This window comes from Geotrypetes seraphini, chromosome 6 (assembly GCF_902459505.1).
Source record: "Geotrypetes seraphini chromosome 6, aGeoSer1.1, whole genome shotgun sequence".
Taxonomy (NCBI): domain Eukaryota; kingdom Metazoa; phylum Chordata; class Amphibia; order Gymnophiona; family Dermophiidae; genus Geotrypetes; species Geotrypetes seraphini.
The window spans coordinates 20,780,064-20,800,295 of NC_047089.1; the positions used below are offsets into that span (position 1 = coordinate 20,780,064).

General features: G+C 42.7%; 1 protein-coding gene across 1 annotated transcript in view; it reads right to left on the reverse strand.

The window, feature by feature from the left end:
• The window catches only part of DLG2 (discs large MAGUK scaffold protein 2), a 1,272,293-nt gene that overhangs the window by 474,168 nt on the left and 777,893 nt on the right, over positions 1–20,232 (reverse strand). Inside the window, exons 7-9 of the mRNA XM_033948577.1 lie at positions 18,985–19,035; positions 8,768–8,892; positions 3,541–3,710 (exon numbers count right to left, since the gene is read on the reverse strand). Coding sequence (XP_033804468.1) covers positions 3,541–3,710; positions 8,768–8,892; positions 18,985–19,035 — 346 coding nt within the window. The remainder of the gene's footprint in view (positions 1–3,540; positions 3,711–8,767; positions 8,893–18,984; positions 19,036–20,232) is intronic.

Consider the following 20,232-nt stretch of genomic DNA (forward strand, 5'->3'; position numbering starts at 1 on the left):
CGCATCAGGGTGGAGGAAGATATCTTCTTCTTCAAGGGTCCCACGGCAACAAGAGGGCATCCGTGGAAACTCAGGGGCGGAAAGCTGCACGGTGACACCAGGAAATTCTTTTTTACTGAAAGGGTGGTTGATCGCTAGAATAGCCTTCCACTTCAGGTGATTGAGGCCAGCAGCGTGCCTGATTTTAAGGCCAAATGGGATCGTCACGTGGGCTCTATTCACAGAGGAAGGTAGGGTGGGCAGACTAGATGGGCCATGGCCCTTATCTGCCGTCTATTTCTATGTTTCTATGTTTCTAAGCTGCGGAGAAGCACAATGTTCTCGACTTTCCTTTATTTTTCAAATATCTTCGACCAATAGTAGAAAGAATCCACGTCAAACGTAGAAAGGCTAATGGATCCGACATGGGCCGTGTTTCGGCTGGCAAGCCTTTCTTAAGGGTCCGGTCGTAGAGGATGTGTTGATATGGAAGCTGCTCAGTGCCGAGAAGCAGCGCCAAATCGTGCCGCTCAGCTGAAGAAGCTGGATCCGCGCAGCTGGTTAGCAGCAGGGCAGGAGGTCGGCAGAGGGATCGGCAGAGGACCCGCTGCACCTCCACCAGAGACTGGCAGAGGTATGATAGAGCAGGGAGGAGGAGCCTGGCGGCGGCCTTCTGAGAAGGGGCGTTGGCCCGAATATAAACCAGGACCCCCATTTTTGGGTCAATTTTTTGGCCCCAAAATCCCGGTTTATATTCGAGTATATACGGTACTTTATTTCATATATTGCTTGTCTTACAGCACACTAAATGAAGCGGTTTACAATAAAAAAATTATTAAAAGAGTTTGAAAAGAACTCCAGCTTGTCCATAATTTTCAAGTAAAAGCCCCCCCCCCCTCCAAAGATCATCCCAAAAGTAAATGGCACAGTGTGTGGTGCAGTGGTTACAGCTTCAGCCTCAGCACCCTGAGGTTGTGGGTTCAAATCCCTCACTATTCCTTGTAACCCTGGGCAGGATTCTCAAGAGTTTAACGCCGTCACTAAACTGTTTTCTGGCGGTTTAGCCTGTACGCAGTTTAGCGGCGGATTATTTACGTCTTTAGCGAGGTTTCTAGCAGTCTCCGACACTGACATGCAAACGGGCTTTCAACATTGAAATGTGCCCTCCGGTGGATTCTTAAAAAATGCCGAGCCATTTTCAAAAAGCAGTGTTGGTTTTTGGTGACAAAAAAAAATAATACTGGTACTGGGTACTGGTCAGTGTCAGAGACTGTTAAAAAGCCCTGTGCTGTGATGCGGCGGGAGAGATGCTCATTCTCTCCGCTGTATCACAACACCCCTTCCCTGCAGTGGTGTTGAACACCCCCCCTCCCTCGGAACAGTGGTAATACCCCCACCCCCCCTGCATCAGGAGAGATGCCCATTCTCTCCTGCTGCCCTAAAATCCCAGCCACCCCGCTGCAAACCAACCACACCCCCCTGCAGCAATAGAGATGTCCATTCTCTCCTGCTGCACTAAAATTCCCGCCGCTGTGATCTGACCCAACCGCTCCCCTGCAGTGGGAGAGATGCCCACTCTGCCCTGCTTTTAAGTGACCCCCCTGTTTAATAATATTATTTATTTGATAATCAAAAGTTAAAGTTCCAGCAAATATGATGCCTAAATAACTAAAAGATGGAACAACTGGTCATTTTCTTTCCAATTAGACAAACAGATGTAGTGGGAAGCATTACACCATGATAAACTCAACAAACAACTGTCTTTTCTAGACTGAAACAAATACGATAATCTTTCAACCATCCTTGAACAATCATAAGGCAAGTTTGTAAATTAAGTAAATCAACCGAATTCCGAGTGCGCTACGTTAATGAAAGATCATTAGCATTTATTTTAAAGGGGAGGGGGGTGTGTGAAGAACTTTTGTGCATGAAAGAGGAGCAGGAGTCTCATTTGAAAGGAAGCTCCAGAATAACATAGAAGCACGATGGCAGATAAAGACCAAATGGCCCATCCAGTCTGCCCATCCGCAGTAACCATTATCTCTTCCTCTCTCTAAGAGCTCTCACATGCTTATCCCACGCCTTCTTGAATTCAGCCACAGTCTCTGTCTCCACCACCCCTTCTGGGAGACTGTTCCACGCATCTACCACCCTTTCTGTAAAAAAGTATTTCCTCAGATTACTCCGGAGCCTGTCACCTCTTAACTTCTACCTATTCCCTCGCATTGCAGTGCTTCCTTTCAAATGAAAGAGACTCGACTCATGCATATTTATATTATGTAGGTATTTAAACAACTCTATCATATCTCCCCTCTCCCGCCTTTTCTCCAAAATATACATATTGAAATCTTTAAGTCTGTCCCCATAAGCCTTATGACGAAGATCATGCACCATTTTAGTAGCCTTCCTCTGGACTGACTCCATCCTTTTTATATCTATGCGAAGGTTCGGCCTCCAGAATTGTACACAATATTCTAAATGAGGTCTCATCAGAGTCTTATACAGAGGCAACAATACCTCCTTTTTCCTACTGGCCATACCTCTCCGTATGCATCCTAGCATCCTTCTTATCAGCACTTTTGTTTAATGTCTATAGTCAACCTTTGTGTTTAGCGTTGGAGTCCCCTACATTCAAAAGTATGGACTACATAAGAATATAAGAACATAAGAATTGACATATTGGGACAGATCGAAGGTCCATCAAGCCCAGTATCCTGTTTCTAAAAGTGGCCAACCCAGGTCCCAAGTACCCAGCTAGATCCCAAGAAGCAAAACAGATTCTATGCTGCTTATCCTAGGAATAAGCAGTGGATTTCCCCAAGCCATCTCAATAATGGCCTGTGGACTTCTTTTTTTTAAGAAATTATCCAAACCTTTTTTAAACCCTGCTAAACTAAATGATTTCACCACATTCTTCGGCAACAAATTCCAGAGTTTAATTACCCATTGTGTGAAGAAATATATTCTCCGGTTTGTTTTAAATCTACTACTTAGTATCTTCATCGCATGTCCCCTAGTCCTAGTATTTTGGGGGAAAGAGTGAACAAGCGATTCACATCTACCCTTTCCACTCCACGCAATACTATTGTCAAGGGAAAGGGCAGGAAAGACTGGGGATTGCTCCTGCCCAATAAACTATAATCACCATGTAAAGGACGGTGGGTCACCAGAGTTTTGGGGGGGTCCTTTGGGAAGAAGGGGGGCTTTAGATCAGGCGATGGCCATTAGCAGGGAGGGGGTTTGAATAGGAGTTTGTGATTGAGCAGGGGGTTGGTGATCAAGGGGCTGTAGCTCTTGTGGAGGATTTCATTGGGGGGGGGGTATGGGTGCTACTCAAGGGGTAGCTTTGATTGAAGGGGTGTAGATACTACATGGTGGGATGAGGAGACAGTACAATGGCTCCTTTAAGACACCAAGGGGAAACACTAAAACCTTATCAAAATCTTTCTAACCTTCACGACATATTAAACTTTTACTCGAATTAGTTAAGATTATAATTGCTTGTGACTCTAACACAGTCAACTCTCCATTCCATTATTATACAAGCATGTCAGGCATTACCTTTTGGGCCTTTGAAAAGTTTGATTTCTACAACAGTCTCCAGGATGGGTCTTCTTCGGCGAACGTATAGCCGCACTATAGAACCAGCCTCTTTAAGCGCTTCTACTGCACTACCATGTGAGACTTCAGAAACATCTACTTCATTTACTCGCAGGATACAGTCATTGACCCTATAAAATAAGAAACATGTATTTTAGAGTATTTATAACTTCAGGGAAAAAAAATCAATGTATTTTAGCTTTATCTGTGCCAACACATTCACCCCTGAATTCTATAAATGGTGTTCTGAGTTGCGCGTGTGTATTTGAGCATTCACCCAATTTGCAAGTCAACTTAACTGAATAACAAGCCAATTACTGCTGATAATTAGCTTCATAACAAGGAATTATTAATCATAATTGGTTTTAATTTAGCATTATTTGTGTACATTTAGGCGCAGGATCCATGGCAAAATGGGGGCACAGTGGATTAGAGCAACAGCCTCAGCACCCTGAGATTATGGGTTCAAATCCCACGCTGCTCTTTGTGACCCTGAACTGTAGGGGTGCTTCCTTATTCACACCTGAAGGTTAGGCCTCTCTGACGTCATAAAGCCTGAACCATTGTCTGCAAGAAATCATTCCAGCCTGAACCATGCAAGAAGAGAAAGAAGAAAACATCTTTGCTGTTTATGATGCCTGATGCATTCTGGGTATGTACCAGAACTGTATTCTAGTCAAGGATATCCAGCTATGCCTACATGCTCATCCTGTGTGAATCTTGGGGGAGGCATTGCTCCTATGCTGTTCTTATCTAACGAAGGCGCCTCTGTTTCACAGCCTGTGCGAGACTCTATACAGAAAGGCTATTCATTCAGTTCTGTTTCTGGATTGGTCAGAGAGAGGTCATCTCATGAACCAAGTGGAATGTGCCTAATTATTAATTAGTCTTTCCTTGGATGTAAGGAAACTTGCATCTTATCATAGGTGTTCTTTGCACATCTTCTATAATAATTAAGACCTGAAAAGTTACCTCTTGTGATTCTCTGCCTGAGAGAGAGAAACCGGACTTTCTACAGATCTGGATTCTATCACATAAAGGAAACCTTTGCTGCCAACCTAATTTATAGCTTTTCCAGTGGCTGACGGACTCTTCCTAATCAGAAGAATTTCTATATCTGCTAAGCAGAGGAAAGACACCGATTCCTTCTCCCCGATTTTGCTGAGACCTGATCTATGTGGTAAGAATAAGGAATTCTATTGTCTTTTCAGATGGGTTAGAGAGAGAATTCTATTGTCTTTGGGACAAGGAAGTGAAGTACCTGTGGTGATAAGCTATATTTTAGTTGCTGCTAATCAGGAATTATTATTATAAGGAATTATTTAGAGTGTAAGAATTAGTTTTACTCATTTATCTAGCAAGTGTGGTGTGAGAACTATGTACTGAGTTTCATATATGTATTTGATATTTTGTGAACAATAATTAGTTATTGCTGCTGGCTTATGAACTATATTTTCTATTTTCATAATAAAAGTATTTCATAAAGCCTGGATGTCTATTCTTAGTATAAACTGGCAAAATAACGAACCTTGGGTAAGGAGATTATGGTTTTCCCTAGCATCTGACTAAGACAGGCACCTATTAGTTTATGTAACTGATTAGTCATCCATAAATCTTACTACAGGACAAGTCACTTAATCCTCCACTACCCCAGGTATATTAGACGGTGAGCCAACTGGGACAGATAAGGAAAAATGCTTGAGTACCTGAGGGGCATAATCAAAAAAAGTCTAAATTTCCTTTTGGCCTAAGGCCCTAAACGTTGAAAGTAGAAGCAGGGAAAATGTCCATTCTCAAAAAAAACGTCCAAAAGGAGTTTAGAAAAAAAAATAATGGCCTGCCTCTACGTTCAGTTGTTTAAATGCCCAGACCACCACTATGTCTACACTTAAGACATATAATAAACAAAAAAAAAGCCTAAGTCCCAAACGCCCAAAGCCGACCTTTTAGGCGAAGGAGGAGTCAGTCTTCGCCTAAAAGCTGGATACTATAACCGGTGTCTGTCAAAAACAACATCGGTTATAGAATTCCTCCCTCCCAGCAACGATCGCGGCAGAAGAAATGGCTCATCTCCCCTGCCACGATAGCGATATCATATAGCGCGCTAAATGCTAAGATGCCCATAGCAACATAATGGATGTCTTAGCATTTAGTGCATGCAAATCTTTAGTGTGTGCTAAATTGTTTAGCGCACCTTAATAGAAGGACCCCTGAGTCAGTTCTTGGGTTACACCCAGCTAGTTGGGTATTCAAGATCTCCACAATGAATATGTATGAGAGAGATCTGCATGCACAGCAACCTCATGCAGATTCATTGTGGATATCCTGAAAACCTGTCCGACTTGGTGTGTTGCAAGGAGTAGGCTGAGATTACAGCTCTAAGCCTTTAAAATAGCAAACAAAGCCAAGCTCCTCTATGTCTCTATTATTTTCACCATCATTCAATAAGGGACATTTTTACTACAGGGCATCAGGTGGGAAAATACCATAAAACACGTTAAAGCGTTTTACAGTAATTTTGCCTTTTCTGTGCATTAGCTTATGTTAATGAATTAAAAAAAAAAAAATACTATTTGGAAGGAGGTGTGCCATGGGCGGGAATGAGTTTGCCTGTGTTAACCAGCTAGTGCATTCTGATTGGTTAAGCACAGAACTAGGGATAGAGCGCTTTGTACCTCTTAAACAGGAGGTGGTAAGTCCTGCATTATTTTTTTCACGCTAATGGAAAAATTAGCATGGGACCAACAAAAAGATAAATAAATAAGACGCCCTATTTTAAAGGAGCCTGAATAATAGGCTAAGCCCCTCTTTTACAAAGGCGCGCTAAGCGTATTAGCGCGTGTTTAGTGCGCACTAAATCAACACATAGGCTAACATGCACGCGTTAGCGTTTAGCACGTAATAATATTTAGCGCATGCTAAAAAGCATAGCGCACATTAGTAAAAGAGAGGGTAAGTTTTGCATGAAAATGTGCTAAGCCCATTTTCTAACGCTTTGTGGTAAAAAGGTTCCTAAATCATTTATTCTGACTGGATCTATTTTTGTCTGCACAGCTTCTCCTTCGTTTGCAAATATTGATCCACTTTCTATGGTGAGTAACATTCATTAATAAATCTAATCAATTTAACTCCCATATTTGCTGCCCAAGAATGCTGGGCTCCGAATCCAGCTTCCTGAGAGATAATAACAGAAAGAAGCCAATAATCCAAGCTGTCTGCGTCACTGCAAACTCTGTGGGTAGATTTACCTGCAGGGTCTGCAGTGACAATGAATGCCAATCTGTGTGGGTGGTTCTCCTTTGATTACTGCCTACGTAAAAAAATAATTGCAGATATTTTTGCCTGTCTGCCATACCCTGTTTCCCCGATGGTAAGACACTGTCTTATTTTTTTTGGAAGGCCAAAATATGCTCTAGGGCTTATTTTCGGGGGGATGCCTTATTTACATTTTTTTCTAAAAAGGGGGGGCTGTCTTATTTGACGGCTGAAGAATCGGTCGGCCGAAAAATCGTACCGTGCATGGCCAGCTTTATCCATCATACCATATATTGTACCATTTAATGTCCCCAATGTTCTCCATCAGGGAAACACAGTAAAGAGATTATTCTGTAGTGCAGCATCAGAGGGGACTTGACAATGTGAAACCATTGTTTATATACCGTATGCATTTTAAACAGGCTTTATATGCAGTAAGTGGTATTGCTCACAGCAAAAGAAACCTGTCTGCGTGTCTCACTTTTGGATGTTCTGGCCGTGAACAAACTCCTGCAGTCTCCGTTAGGGAGGGATGAGGGAAGCTGCCTGTGTTTCCTGGCGCGGAGTCACGTGCGCGCGCTGCAGTCCTGTCACTTCCTCCTCTTCACTTCATGACGAGGCGCGGCACGCAGCCATGGAGGCAAATACGGTAGACGGAGGGACCCCACGGAATCACCCACCGTACCACCCGATTCGGGTAAGCGCAGGTATCGGTGGGTGGCTTATTTGCGGGGGGGTGCCTTATTTTACATTTTTTTCTAAAAAGGGGGGGCTGTCTTATTTGAGAAACAGGGTAGTTGTTCCAACAAACATAATGCTGACAGTTTTGAAAATCCAAGCCTACATATGTTGTTTCCTCTGCTGTCCTCCTTTGAAAATACCTCTAGACTGTGACGATATAGGCCCTTTTTTACTAAGCCGCGATAGAGGTTTCTGCCGCGGGCCCGGAGCACTAAATGCTCCAACACTCATAGGAATTCTATGAGCGTCGGAGGAGCATCAAAGCCATGGTAGAACTTCTTCCACGGCTTAGTAAAAGGGGTGTGTGTGGGGGGGGGGGGGATATTGAGGCGCATTGTTGATCAATATGCATAACTTTATCTGTATTGCAGACCAATAATTTAACAAAAAGCCTATTTCCACAAATATAACATTGTTTTGCATGCAGAAATGACTTTGAACATGGACCTCAAGGTGACTAATTTTACATGAAATTGCCTAAGTGATCAGAAATCCAGGACCAACACAAAATCTCCAGCCTGGAACCGGGTACCTTGACATTTCTGATGAAGTACACACATAAATTGTGAATGCCCACTCTCTCCCAGAATTGGCTGCCAAACACGTTTACTATGCTTTACCTTCCCATCTCCGTCATGAAAAATCCATTGATAAATTTAAGACTAATTTAAAAACGTTTTTATTTCAAGACGCATTCAATTGCTCCTGAATTTCTCTTCATAATTCCACCAACCGCTTTTATGAAGCGATCCCGTCCCTAATGTTTTATCCCCTCTCTATCCATTTCCTTTCTACCCCCCTTTTTTTTTTCTTTTTTCCCCCTTCTTATCTCTTATAATGTAACTTTACCCCACTCCTTCTCTTCAGTCGTCACTCTCAAGTCTGTCTTGTCGATGTCTTCAATGTTCAACTCCCCTCCTTTCAATAGTCTTTCCTTTTAAGTATTTTTTAACTCTATTTTAGTATTTTATTGTAAACCGGCTAGATACTCATTGATGGTCAGTATATTAAAAATCATAAACTTGAAACTTATGTGCACGTATACAGGGTAAGTAAAAAAAACAAACCCCAAAAAACCCCCAAAACGTAACTCCCTATAGTTTTTTGCAGTTTTCTCAACAACCGCTTTGAATTTCAAATGGGGAAAATGGGAAGCCTTTCCAAGGTATCTACCCATTCGAAAACATCTCACCTGAGCCTTCCATCCTCTGCTGCAGCTCCACCTGGTATAATCTTAGTAATAAATATACCGGGGTCATCTCCAACATGAGGATTATCTATTCCTCCAGCAATGCTGAACCCCAGACCAGAATTTCCCTGTAATAATATAAGCAAAAAAAAAAAAAGTATTATATTTAAATATTTATAACCCACAAATCTACAATTCTAAACAGGTAACAAAATCATTACATACAGAATAAAACATATAAAAACACAAAAGTACACATAGGGCTCCTTTTACTAAGCTGTGCTAGACGCTAATGCCTCCATTGAGCTGGCGTTAGTTTTTGGCACTTGGCGCGGGCAATGTAGCGTGCGCTACAAACGCTAGTGCACCTTAGTAAAAGGAGCCCACAGTCTCCAAAAGAAATCCTGTCCCCATAACATAAGACACAGACAATCATTAAGAAAACAAATTGCCTTAACGCTAACAACTCAACAAAAAACCTGAACTCAAGCAGCTAACAACTTACCGTACTTGACAAAATAACGTTCAAATAAAGGAGCTAATCTGTTACCACATCAATATATAACCAGAGAGGTCTTATTTTTTCCACACATTACAAAGTTTTTGAATCTTGATTCAAGTTCAATTTCGCTTTGATTTTAGGGACACTGGACTACTGTAACGGGTGCTAGAATATATGTCTGTCTGTCTGTCTTTCTTTCTTTCTTTCTGTCTCTCCCTGCCCTGTCTATTTCTTCCTTTCTTTCTGTCTCTCTCCCTGGTCCCCTTTATCAGTCTGTGTTTCTGTCTCTCTCCCTGCCCCTGTCTCTTTCTTCCTTTCTTTCTGTCTCTCTCCTTCCCGCTATCTAATCTCTCTCTTCCCCTCCCGCTGTCTGTCTTTCTTTCTGTCTGTCTCTCTCCCTGGCCCCCTTTGTCTGTCTGTCTTTCTGTCTCTCTCCCTTCCCGCTGTCTTTCGTTCTCGTGCGCTGCCTGCCTGTCTTTCTGTCTCTCTCTGTGGCCCCTGCATGCCTACCTTTCTTTGTCTTTCTCCGTGGCCCTCTTCTGTCTCCACCCCCAAAGCAAACCAAGATTGCTCCCTGCCCCCAGCACACCCCTCCCTCCAAAGCAAAGCAAGTTTGTTCCATGGCCCCCTTTCCCTCTCTCTCACCCCCACTTCCCTGTGCAGCAGCAGCATTTCCCTCCCATCTTTCCCTGTGCAGCAGCAGCATTCCCTCCCCCACCCCACTTCCATGTGCAACAGCATTCCCTCCCCTTCTATTTCCCTGTGCAGCAGCAGCACAGCATTTCCCTCCCCCACCCCACTTCCCTGTGCAGCAGCATCATTCCCTCCCCCTCCATTTCCCTGTGCAGCAGCAGCATTTCCATCCCCTCCCCCACCCCACTTCTCTATGCAGCAGCAATTTTTTTTGTTTCTGGCTAGCTCCCTTACCCTTGCCGATCCTCACCTGTGTCGCACAACACCCTCCTGCCATTCCTGTAACAAACCGCCACCGCCGTTGAAATGCCTGCACACGCCGGAAGCCTGAAAGACATTGGAAGCCAGGGCACGTGCGGCAAGTGGCTGCACATGCCCCAAATAGAATACGGCCATGGAACAGAAATCACGGCAGCAGGAATCTCACCGTTTTAACAGCGCATGTGCTGGTAAGGTTTTATTAGATAAGATTTGTCTTGCTCAGAGGTCATGTTGAAACAATTGCAGACAGTCCCAAAATATTGCTGTATGGCTGATTTTTTTTTCTCTATCCAGATTTTATTATATTTCAGATTGCTATGTGAGAACGTACTGGCTTCCAGTTCAACCATGGCTGATGTTCAAATTCTGTTGCATGCTCTATAAAATGTTGCATGGTTTAGCTCCTTCATATATGACCTCTAGATGTATGTGGCTGGGAAATAAGTGATCTGCCTTGCCCCCTACCAATTTCTTCCCCCACTGGATTCTCTCCCACTCTACCTTAGTCAGTAGCCCTCCCCTGCAGGCTCATACTTCCTAAGGAAGATTCATTGTACATTTCAAAATTTTTATCCCCATCCTTCCTGGCAAGGATCATATTCCTACTCCCCTTTCCCAGAGCCCCAGACACCATTTAGGTGGCCTAAAGCCCCTACGGAGATGCAATTCGCATCACAGATGGGCGCCGGAAATGTAAGCCAGGAAAACCCTGGCCTACATTTCCAGCGCCTACCTTTGCCGGAGGTGCAATTCTGTATCTGGCAGCCCACTTTTAAGACAGCCACCGACAAGAGCACCAGATACAGAATCTGGGCCTTTGTCCCGCTCTTTTACTAAGGTGCACTAACTGATTATCGCGCACTAATCGAATTAGCATGCGCTAAATGCTAACGCGTCCATAGACTAACATTCACGCGTTAGCGTTTAGCGCATGCGAATTGGTTAGGGCACCTTAGTAAAAGAGGGCCTATGTGTCAGTATCCCGCAGCAAGTTAAATGGTACCATTTTATGCATTTTACAGGTCTCTTTAATAAAATTAAGGGCTCCTTTTACGAAGGTGCACTAGCGTTTTTAGCGCACGCACCAGATTAGCGCACGCTAGCCGAAAAACTACCGCCTGCTCAAGAGGAGGCGGTAGCGGCTAGCACGCACGGCATTTTAGCGCACGCTATTCCGCGTGTTAAGGCCCTAACGTGCCTTTGTAAAAGGAGCCCTAAATGTTGGTTTTTACTGAACTTGGTCACCTACTGGTACCTAAAAAACTAGCACTGGTTAGACAATCTGGGTCAAAATGTGTTTGGTTTTTTTTCGGGGGGGGGGGGGGAGGGGGGGAATGTACTCGGCAAAAGCATTTTTGATTCATTTTCAGATTTTTCAGGAACTTTTGATTTGTTTCAGGCATTTGTTATAAAGAAAACTTTTAAGCATACATTTGAACTTTTTAACCCGGCATATCGATTGTGCATATTCATTTATACTTTCAAAATCCATTAAACCAATTTTACGAGCGCTATCTACTTTTAAGCACACTAATGAACGCTACCAAAAGCATATCTCTAATTTTCGGTAAGGGACTGGAGGAGTTGCCGTACAATGAGAGGCTAGAGAAACTGGGCCTCTTCTCCCTTGAAAAGAGAAGACTGAGAGGGGACACGATCGAAACATTCAAGATATTGAAGGGAATTGACTTCGTAGAGAAAGCGAGATTGCTCACCCTCTCCAAGGTGGCGAGAACGAGAGGGCACTCGCTAAAGTTAGAAGGGAAAAGATTCCGTACGAACGTAAGGAAGCTCTTCTTCACCCAGAGAGTGGTGGAAAGCTGGAACGCTCTTCCGGAGGCTGTTATAGGGGAAAACACCCTCCAGGGATTCAAGACAAAGTTAGACAAGTTCCTGCTGAACCAGAATGTACGCAGGTAAGGCTAGACACAGCAGTTAGACTAATTTACAAATTAAAGCAATTTGACTCAATCACAACCTCCTTCAGGCAACTACATTGGCTCCCAATATCATCCCGAATAATTTTCAAATCCTATACAGAAGCTCAGCAGCCCCTCTCATCCAATTATTCTCTAATGTATGGTCGACGTCAAAAAGAATCCTTAACAGAATCCAACTAAATCTACTATCCACAAAAATCCCCCACTACAAACAAATTTTCCACTCTATGCTAACTTATCTGGGTGTAAAAACCTGGAATGACCTACCAGAAGTTATCAGGACAGAGACAAACTACACTTCTCCCTCCTTATTTGCAGTTTCAGCATTTGCGGTTTCAATTATTCACAGTTTTTAGCTTGCTGGCTCCTCCCCCCAAATTACATCAGCTTGCATAGAGAAATCGCCGATTCCAAGCATTTACAGAGAAAATCACCGATTCCCAGCGCTTTCTTCACCGTGTTTTGCCTCTCCTTTAGGAACAGGCCAGGTCTCCCACCATGTTATTCGCGGTTTTACCATATTCATAATGGTTTTTCATAGAAAAAGTTATTTGCGGTTTTTCTATATTTGCGGTTATGTTAATCTCCTATCACAGTGAATACGGAGGGAAAAGTGTACACTACATTCAGAAAAAACCTAAAAAATCCTGAAGACCCACCTCTTTGACAATTAACAGTCTTTGTTTCTGTATAACTCCCCCTACTTCTGTGTCCCCTGTCTTATCTTCTCCATACCCCCTCCCCTTCTACTTTCCCCCTTCCTCCTTGATCTGTCGCCTTGAGCCTGTGTATGTGTGATGCACAAATGGAAGATTAGATTAGATTAGACTCAGATAGGGCACTGGCCTTTGACCTAAGGGATGCTGCGAGGGCAGACTGCTGGGACCACTGGTCTGACCCAGCAACGGCAAATCTTATGTTCCTAACTACTAAGAGTAACTACCCAAATCACCGTGTACAATTTATTAGACTGGGCGCCTGATATTAAATCGGTGGCAGGCAGTAGTTTTGCTGTCCGCCTCTGGCATTAAACCCAGATATCCAATGCTGGGTCATATCTGGCCTCTGACATTGAATACCTGGGTCTTTTGGCTGCTAAACTGTTAACTGGTTAACCTGGGATTCGTTATTCTCAATTGATTTTATTTTATTTACCTTCTTTACATGTCAATACTTTATTGGGGTGAAAAAACCTCAAAATTTGGAGCTGTGTACCCAATTCGGGTTCTTTTTGTGAATAATTCACATCACAGGCAAAAAAACTCCTTATTTTCTTGATTTTTATTTTGTTATACTTAATTATTTGATTTTATCTTATGTTATTATTCGAAAATAAGTCCTTTTATTCTATACCTTGACATGCAGGCTATTAACCACCATTGTGTTCATTATGTTAGTTCCACTCAATTGACTCGAGAGTGATCCATGGTAGAAAGAACTAGTAGCCAAAACCTTTATAACTTTATAAACTATCACTTTGAGCAATTCAGAGTCTAAATGGAAGTATAGTACTTATCTCTAAGGATCTCAGATGCTGCTTGGGTGATTCTTTGTGATGCTAGACGCTTGCAGTCATCGGCCCTCCTTTAGCGTTTTAGTATTTCCTCAGATTACTCCTGAGCCTGTCACCTCTTAACTTCATCCTATACCCTCTCATTGCAGAGTTTCCTTTCAAATGAAAGAGACTCAACTCATGCACATTTATATTACACTAGTCTTTAAGCCCGTTACATTAACGGGTGCTAGAATAGATGTGTCTGTCTGTCTTTCTTTCTATCTCTCTCTCTCTCTTTGGCCATTGTCCATCTGTCTTTCTTTCTTTGTCTCTCCTTGACCACTGTCTATGTGTCTGTCTGTCTTTCTATCTCTCTCTCTCCTTGGCTACTGTCTGTCTTTTTTTGCTGTCTGTCTCATTGGCCGCTGTATGTCTGTCTTTTTTTTTTTTTTGCTGTCTGTCTCCTTGCCTGCTGTCTGTCTGTCTTATTTTGCTGTCTGTCTTTTTTTTTTTTTGCTGTCTGTCTCCTTGGCTGCTGTATGGCTGTCTGGCTGTCTTTTTTTTTGCTGTCTGTCTCCTTGGCCGTTGTATGTCTGTCTGTCTTTTTTTTTGCTGTCTGTCTCCTTGGCCGCTGTATGTCTGTCTGTCTTTTTTTTGCTGTCTGTCTCCTTGGTCGCTGTATGTCTGTTTTTCTTTTGCTGTCTGTCTCCTTGGCCGCTGTATGTCTGTCTATCTTTTTTTGCTGTCTGTCTCCTTAGCTGCTGTATGTCTGTCTGTCTTTTTTTGCTGTCTGTCTCCTTGGTCACTGTATGTCTGTCTTTATTTTGCTGTCTGTCTCCTTGGCCGCTGTCTGTCTGTCTTTTTTTGCTGTCTGTCTCCTTGGTCGCTGTATGTCTGTCTTTCTTTTGCTGTCTGTCTCTCTCTCCTTGTCCGCTGTTGGATTTTTTTTCTTTCAATCTCTCTCCCTGGCCCCCTGTCCTTTTGTGTGTGTCTTTCACTACCACCTTTTCTGTCAGTCTGTCAATGTCCCATCTGTTTGGCCCCCTGTCAATCTGTATGTGTGTGGAGATGGGGAGGGGTAGAGGGCAGACAGTGGATGGAAGAGGCAGATGCTGGATTGAAGAGACAGAGGGTAGATGCTGGATAGAAGAGAGTGAAAAGATGATGAAAGCAGAAACCAGAGACGACAAAAGGTAGAAAAAAATAATTTTATTTCTATCTTGTGATTAGAATATATCAGATTTAAAATATGTATCCTGCTAGAGCTGATGTTAGACATAACTGGGGAGTGGAAAGCCCAGGCAGTGTGTCTAGCTTCCAGCTGGCTTAGGGCTCTTTCTGACCAGGAGGCAGTTGCTCTAGTTGCACTCCCCCTAACACCATTCCTGCCATGTGTGACTGCGGTATTCTGTTAGCATGATATTTGTGTAGCATTCTGTAATAATTTGGCTTATTCAGTTTTCTTGATAGTAGAGGGGATATATGTGAAGGGGAGGGGATACCGGGCTTTTGTTGATCCTTGCCCTGTATTATTTATATTTATAAAATGACAATTGTACAGAATATTGTTTCTTTTTATACTTTAATAAAATATGTTCATTATAAAATCATAACTATTTAAGGCTTGTGCAGATGGGATCAGATGGTTAATGGGACCGAGCTCGCGGGGACGGGGCGGCAATGGGGTTTTAAAAAATTTCAGTCTTATTAGTTTGCCGGTCCATGAAATAATTATTTTATTTCTGCCAGTCCACAGGTGTAAAAAGGTTGAAGAACACTGCTCTATAGCCTTTCCTAATAGGGACGTTGTCCAATCCCGTTATCAAATTTTGTTATCCTTCTCTCTACCTTTTTAAAATCCGAACGTCCAGGAAGTGACGTCAAAAGTGAGCCAAGGCCGCTGCGAGCAGGAGGTGGAAGATGCTGCTTGAGCCAACGAACATGTCAAGAGGTATGTGGGGCGAAGAGGAGGAGACGCACAAGTGCCCCATCAAGACGGCGCCAGGGGCGGTCCGCACCCCCTGCCCTCTTACTATGCTTTCTTAGCTGCCACTGAACAATGAACAGAGGGTTTCAGCGTATCATAATCAATGACTCCCAATTCCTTTCCTGGGCAACGAATCCTGAAGCTATAGTTTGGGTTCCTCTTTTCTACTTACATCACTTTGCGTTTGTTCACATTAAAGGTCATCCGCCATTTGGATGCCCAATCTCGAAAGGTTCTCTTGCAATTTTTCACAATCCTCTTATGATTTAACAACTTCAAATAACTTTCCCCCTCTTTTACTAAGGTACGCTAACCGAATAGCGTAGGACAATGAAACCTTTGTGACGTCACTAATGTGGTTAACTCTTAGGCATTGGTGGAATGAGGCATTATGACATCACAATCTCAGCTCTGGAATGTTGCTACTCTTTGGGTTTCTGACAGGTACTTGGGACCTGGGTTGGCCACTGTTGCAAACAGGATACTAGGCTTGGTGGACCTTCGGATGATCCTAATTCTTATGTGAGCCAAATATAGGACAATCAAGCCATTGTGACATCACTGAAGAGGTTGGCTCTTAGGCATTGGTGGAATGAGGCATTATGACATCACAATCTCAGCTCTGGAATGTTGCTACTCTTTGGGTTTCTGACAGGTACTTGGGACCTGGGTTGGCCACTGTTGCAAACAGGATACTAGGCTTGGTGGACCTTCGGATGATCCTAATTCTTATGTGAGCCAAATATAGGACAATCAAGCCATTGTGACATCACTGAAGAGGTTGGCTCTTAGGCATTGGTGGAATGAGGCATTATGACATCACAATCTCAGCTCTGGAATGTTGCTACTCTTTGGGTTTCTGACAGGTACTTGGGACCTGGGTTGGCCACTGTTGCAAACAGGATACTAGGCTTGGTGGACCTTCGGATGATCCTAATTCTTATGTGAGCCAAATATAGGACAATCAAGCCATTGTGACATCACTGAAGAGGTTGGCTCTTAGGCATTGGTGGAATGAGGCATTATGACATCACAATCTCAGCTCTGGAATGTTGCTACTCTTTGGGTTTCTGACAGGTACTTGGGACCTGGGTTGGCCACTGTTGGGAACAGGATAATGGGCTTGATGGACCTTCATTCTGTCCCAGTATAGCAATTCTTAAGTTTTTATGATGCAGGTGCAAACATTGAATATTGGTCAACACCTGCACAACTTCCAGTTTGAGGGCCGACTCCAGATATACAATGCTGGTGGCCCAGTTGTGGCCGAACATTCAACATCTAGGCTTAATTTTGCTCACGGCTGTCAATAGCTTTTAAAACCATTCACTGCTGTGGGCTGTATAACAGGCAGAAAAACATTTAATTATCGACCTTTAAGGTGCTGCTTTCTGGAAAAATGTTTTACTTTCCAGTGTAATCACTCAGTATTAAAAAAGAGGTTAGAGAAAACTCTAATCTGTAAAATGTTATTGGCCTTAATAACAGCAATTAGCATACATTTGCTTGTTATTCATTAGTTACAAAGTATAATTACCAAAATTAGTTAACTATCACATCTTTGAAATTTAAAAGGCACAAAAGAAAGTAAGGAAAAATACAAGAGAGTGCCAAGAAAAAATCAGCATGATTTATACCCCTCATAATAACATAAGAGTTGCCATACTGGGACAGACTGAAGGTCCATCAAGCCCAGTGTCCTGTTTCCAACAGTGGCCAACCCCGATCCCAAGTACCTAGGTAGAGCCTAAGTAATAAAACAGATTTTATGCTGCTTATTTTAGGAATAAGCAGTGGATTTCCCCAGCCATCTCAATAATGGTCTATAGACTTCTCTTTTAGGAAATTATCCAAACCTTTTTTAAACCCTGTTAAGCTAACTGTGAACTCGAAATCTATTTCACTGGTATATTGTAAATTCTTTAGAAAAGTCACTTGGATTAGGTGTGGCAGTGAATATTTGGGTCCAATTCAGCCCACAGCTGTCCATGCTGTAGGATAAATATTGACCAAGACATTTACCGGCCGATATTCAAAATGTTAAAAAGCTGGCTAGTCAGTCAGTTCTGAAAATATCTCTTTGTCCAGGAGTTTATTTTGTGGCCTTTTTAAAGGCAACAAAAAATCCCATCAAGAAATTATCCAAGAAATAACTTGTTCAGAAATCAGATGATTTTTTCCCCTAATTGTTCCAATTAAGAACTGAGAGGTTTTTGTTTGCATAATTTATTCTGTTGATATTTTTGTTCTCCTGCAATGTTCAAACTAGTAGTAGAGTTTAAGGTTCTTGGGAGCATTATCCCATGGGCCTAAAGGGCTGACTTTAGAACGTAACCTATGTCAAATGCATAATGTCACAGGGGACACCATGAAGCACAGATTAAGAATCACTGTGGAAAAACGCAGCACTAGAAAATTCTCAGTCCCGGTCGCCACTGCATTTGGAACTTAGAATGTTCAATTACTTCTCTTATTTGTCCTCCGACCCTCCTGATACCAATGCTCACTTATTCCCTCTTAAAATCATCTCAGTTTCATTTATTACTGCCCTTCCTTTCCAGTATCTTTGGGATGTGTGTGTGCAGTGGGGTGGGGTTGTTATACAGGATTCATAGACAAAATTGCGCGAGACAACAGTGCGCCGACAACTGAGCGCAGACAACTGAGCGCAAGGTTGACGGCACGCCGAAGAAAAGCACTATTTTAAAGGGTTCCGACGGGGAGTGTTGGTGGGGAACCCCCCTATTTTACTTAATAGACATCGTGCTGGCGTTGTGGGGGGTTTGGGGGGTTGTAACCCCCCTCATTATACTTGAAAGCGAACTTTTTGCCTGTTTTTTTAGGGAAAAAGTTCAGTTTTAAGTATAATGTGGGGGGTTACAACCCCCCAAGCCCCCCACAACGCCAGCGCAATGTCTGTTAAGTAAAGTGGGGGGGGGTTCCCCACCAACACCCCCCTTCGGAACCCTTTAAAATAGTGCTTTTCTTCGGCGCGCCGTCAACCTTGCGCTCAGTTGTCTGCGCTCAGTTGTCGGCGCGCCGTTGTCTCGCGCGATTTAGTCCCGTCACCGTTATACAGTTATGTTAAGTGGCCCATATCAGACCACGTAAAGGCCAGCCCTATCTTTATGCAGTGTTTCTTAGATAAGGGCCGAATATTGCACTTAACCATGTAATAGATAGCCAATTGCATAAACCCAGATGTTCAGTGTCGGTGCCCAGACACACCTCTGCCTTAAATAACTGGGAATAACACATCCACTGGCTAAACATTCACTGAATATTGACCCCTTTATTTTCCAATTGGATTGTAAGAAAAAAACAAAACTACAGTAAACTTACTCTCTCCAACGTAATTTCTTCAAATTCATATTCAATTTCTGTTCCATTGACCTAAGGAAAAGTAAACATAAAAATCAGATACTGTAAAGGTATGCATTTTGTCCTCTAGTTCACATTTCAAAAACAGACATCGCCAATAAGCCACTTGTTTCTAATACAGCACTGTGTTAGTATAAGCAAAATATATGTCATGTAATAGATGCTCAAGTGGAAGCTTTTCAGTCTCCTTGCGCAGATTGCAAGTCCAAGGGTACAATCTAGATATAAATATACCTCTACATTTTGTGGTCACTTATTTGGGGGCCTGACATTCAAAGCTATTAATCCAGGTAGTCCTGAGCAAGCCAAACCCAATCTTCACTACAAATCTCTACAGGCTGCCCCAAGATTATTCAGATAATATTAGGATGGTCTAGAGCAGTGGTCTCAAACTCAAACCCTTTGAAGGGCCACATTTTGGACTTGTAGGTAGTTGAAGGGCCTCAGAAAAAAAAAAAAAAGTTAATGTCTTTATAGTTTATAAATATTTCCTTTTGGCTCAGTCTTAATAATAATATTGTCATTTATAGCTAAAGAGACATATGATCAAGGAACTGTTTTATTTTACTTTTGTGATTATGATAAACATACCGAGAGCCTCAAAATAGGACCTGGCGGGCCGTGAGTTTGAGACCACTGAGTTAATCTTCTGGCTGGGTTGGAGGGCAGAGGGGAGAACAGGACAATCAAGCCATTGTGACATCACTGATGAGGCTGGCTCTTATTGGTGGAATGAGGCATTATGACATCACAATCTCAGCTCTGCTTCCCAAAGGCAAACAGGATGTCATGGTTACAGTTAAGCCAGTGGTCTCAAACTCAAACCCTTTGAAGGGCCACATTTTGGATTTGTATGTACTTGGAGGGCCTAAAAAAAAAAAAAAAAAAAAGTTAATGTCTTATTAAAGAAATGATAATTTTGCATGAGGAAAAACTTTTTATAGTTTATAAATCTTTCCTTTTGGCCAAGTCTTAATAATAATAATATTGTCATTTATAGCTAAAGAGACACATGATCAAGAAACTGTTTTATTTTACTTTTGTGATTATAATAAACATACCGAGGGCCTCAAAATAGGTCCTGGCGGGCCGCATGTGGCCCCCGGGCCGCAGGTTTGAAACCACTGGTCTAGAGCAGTGGTTCCCAACCCTGGAGGACCATCAGGCCAGTCGGGTTTTCAGGATAGCCCTAATGAATATGCATGGAGC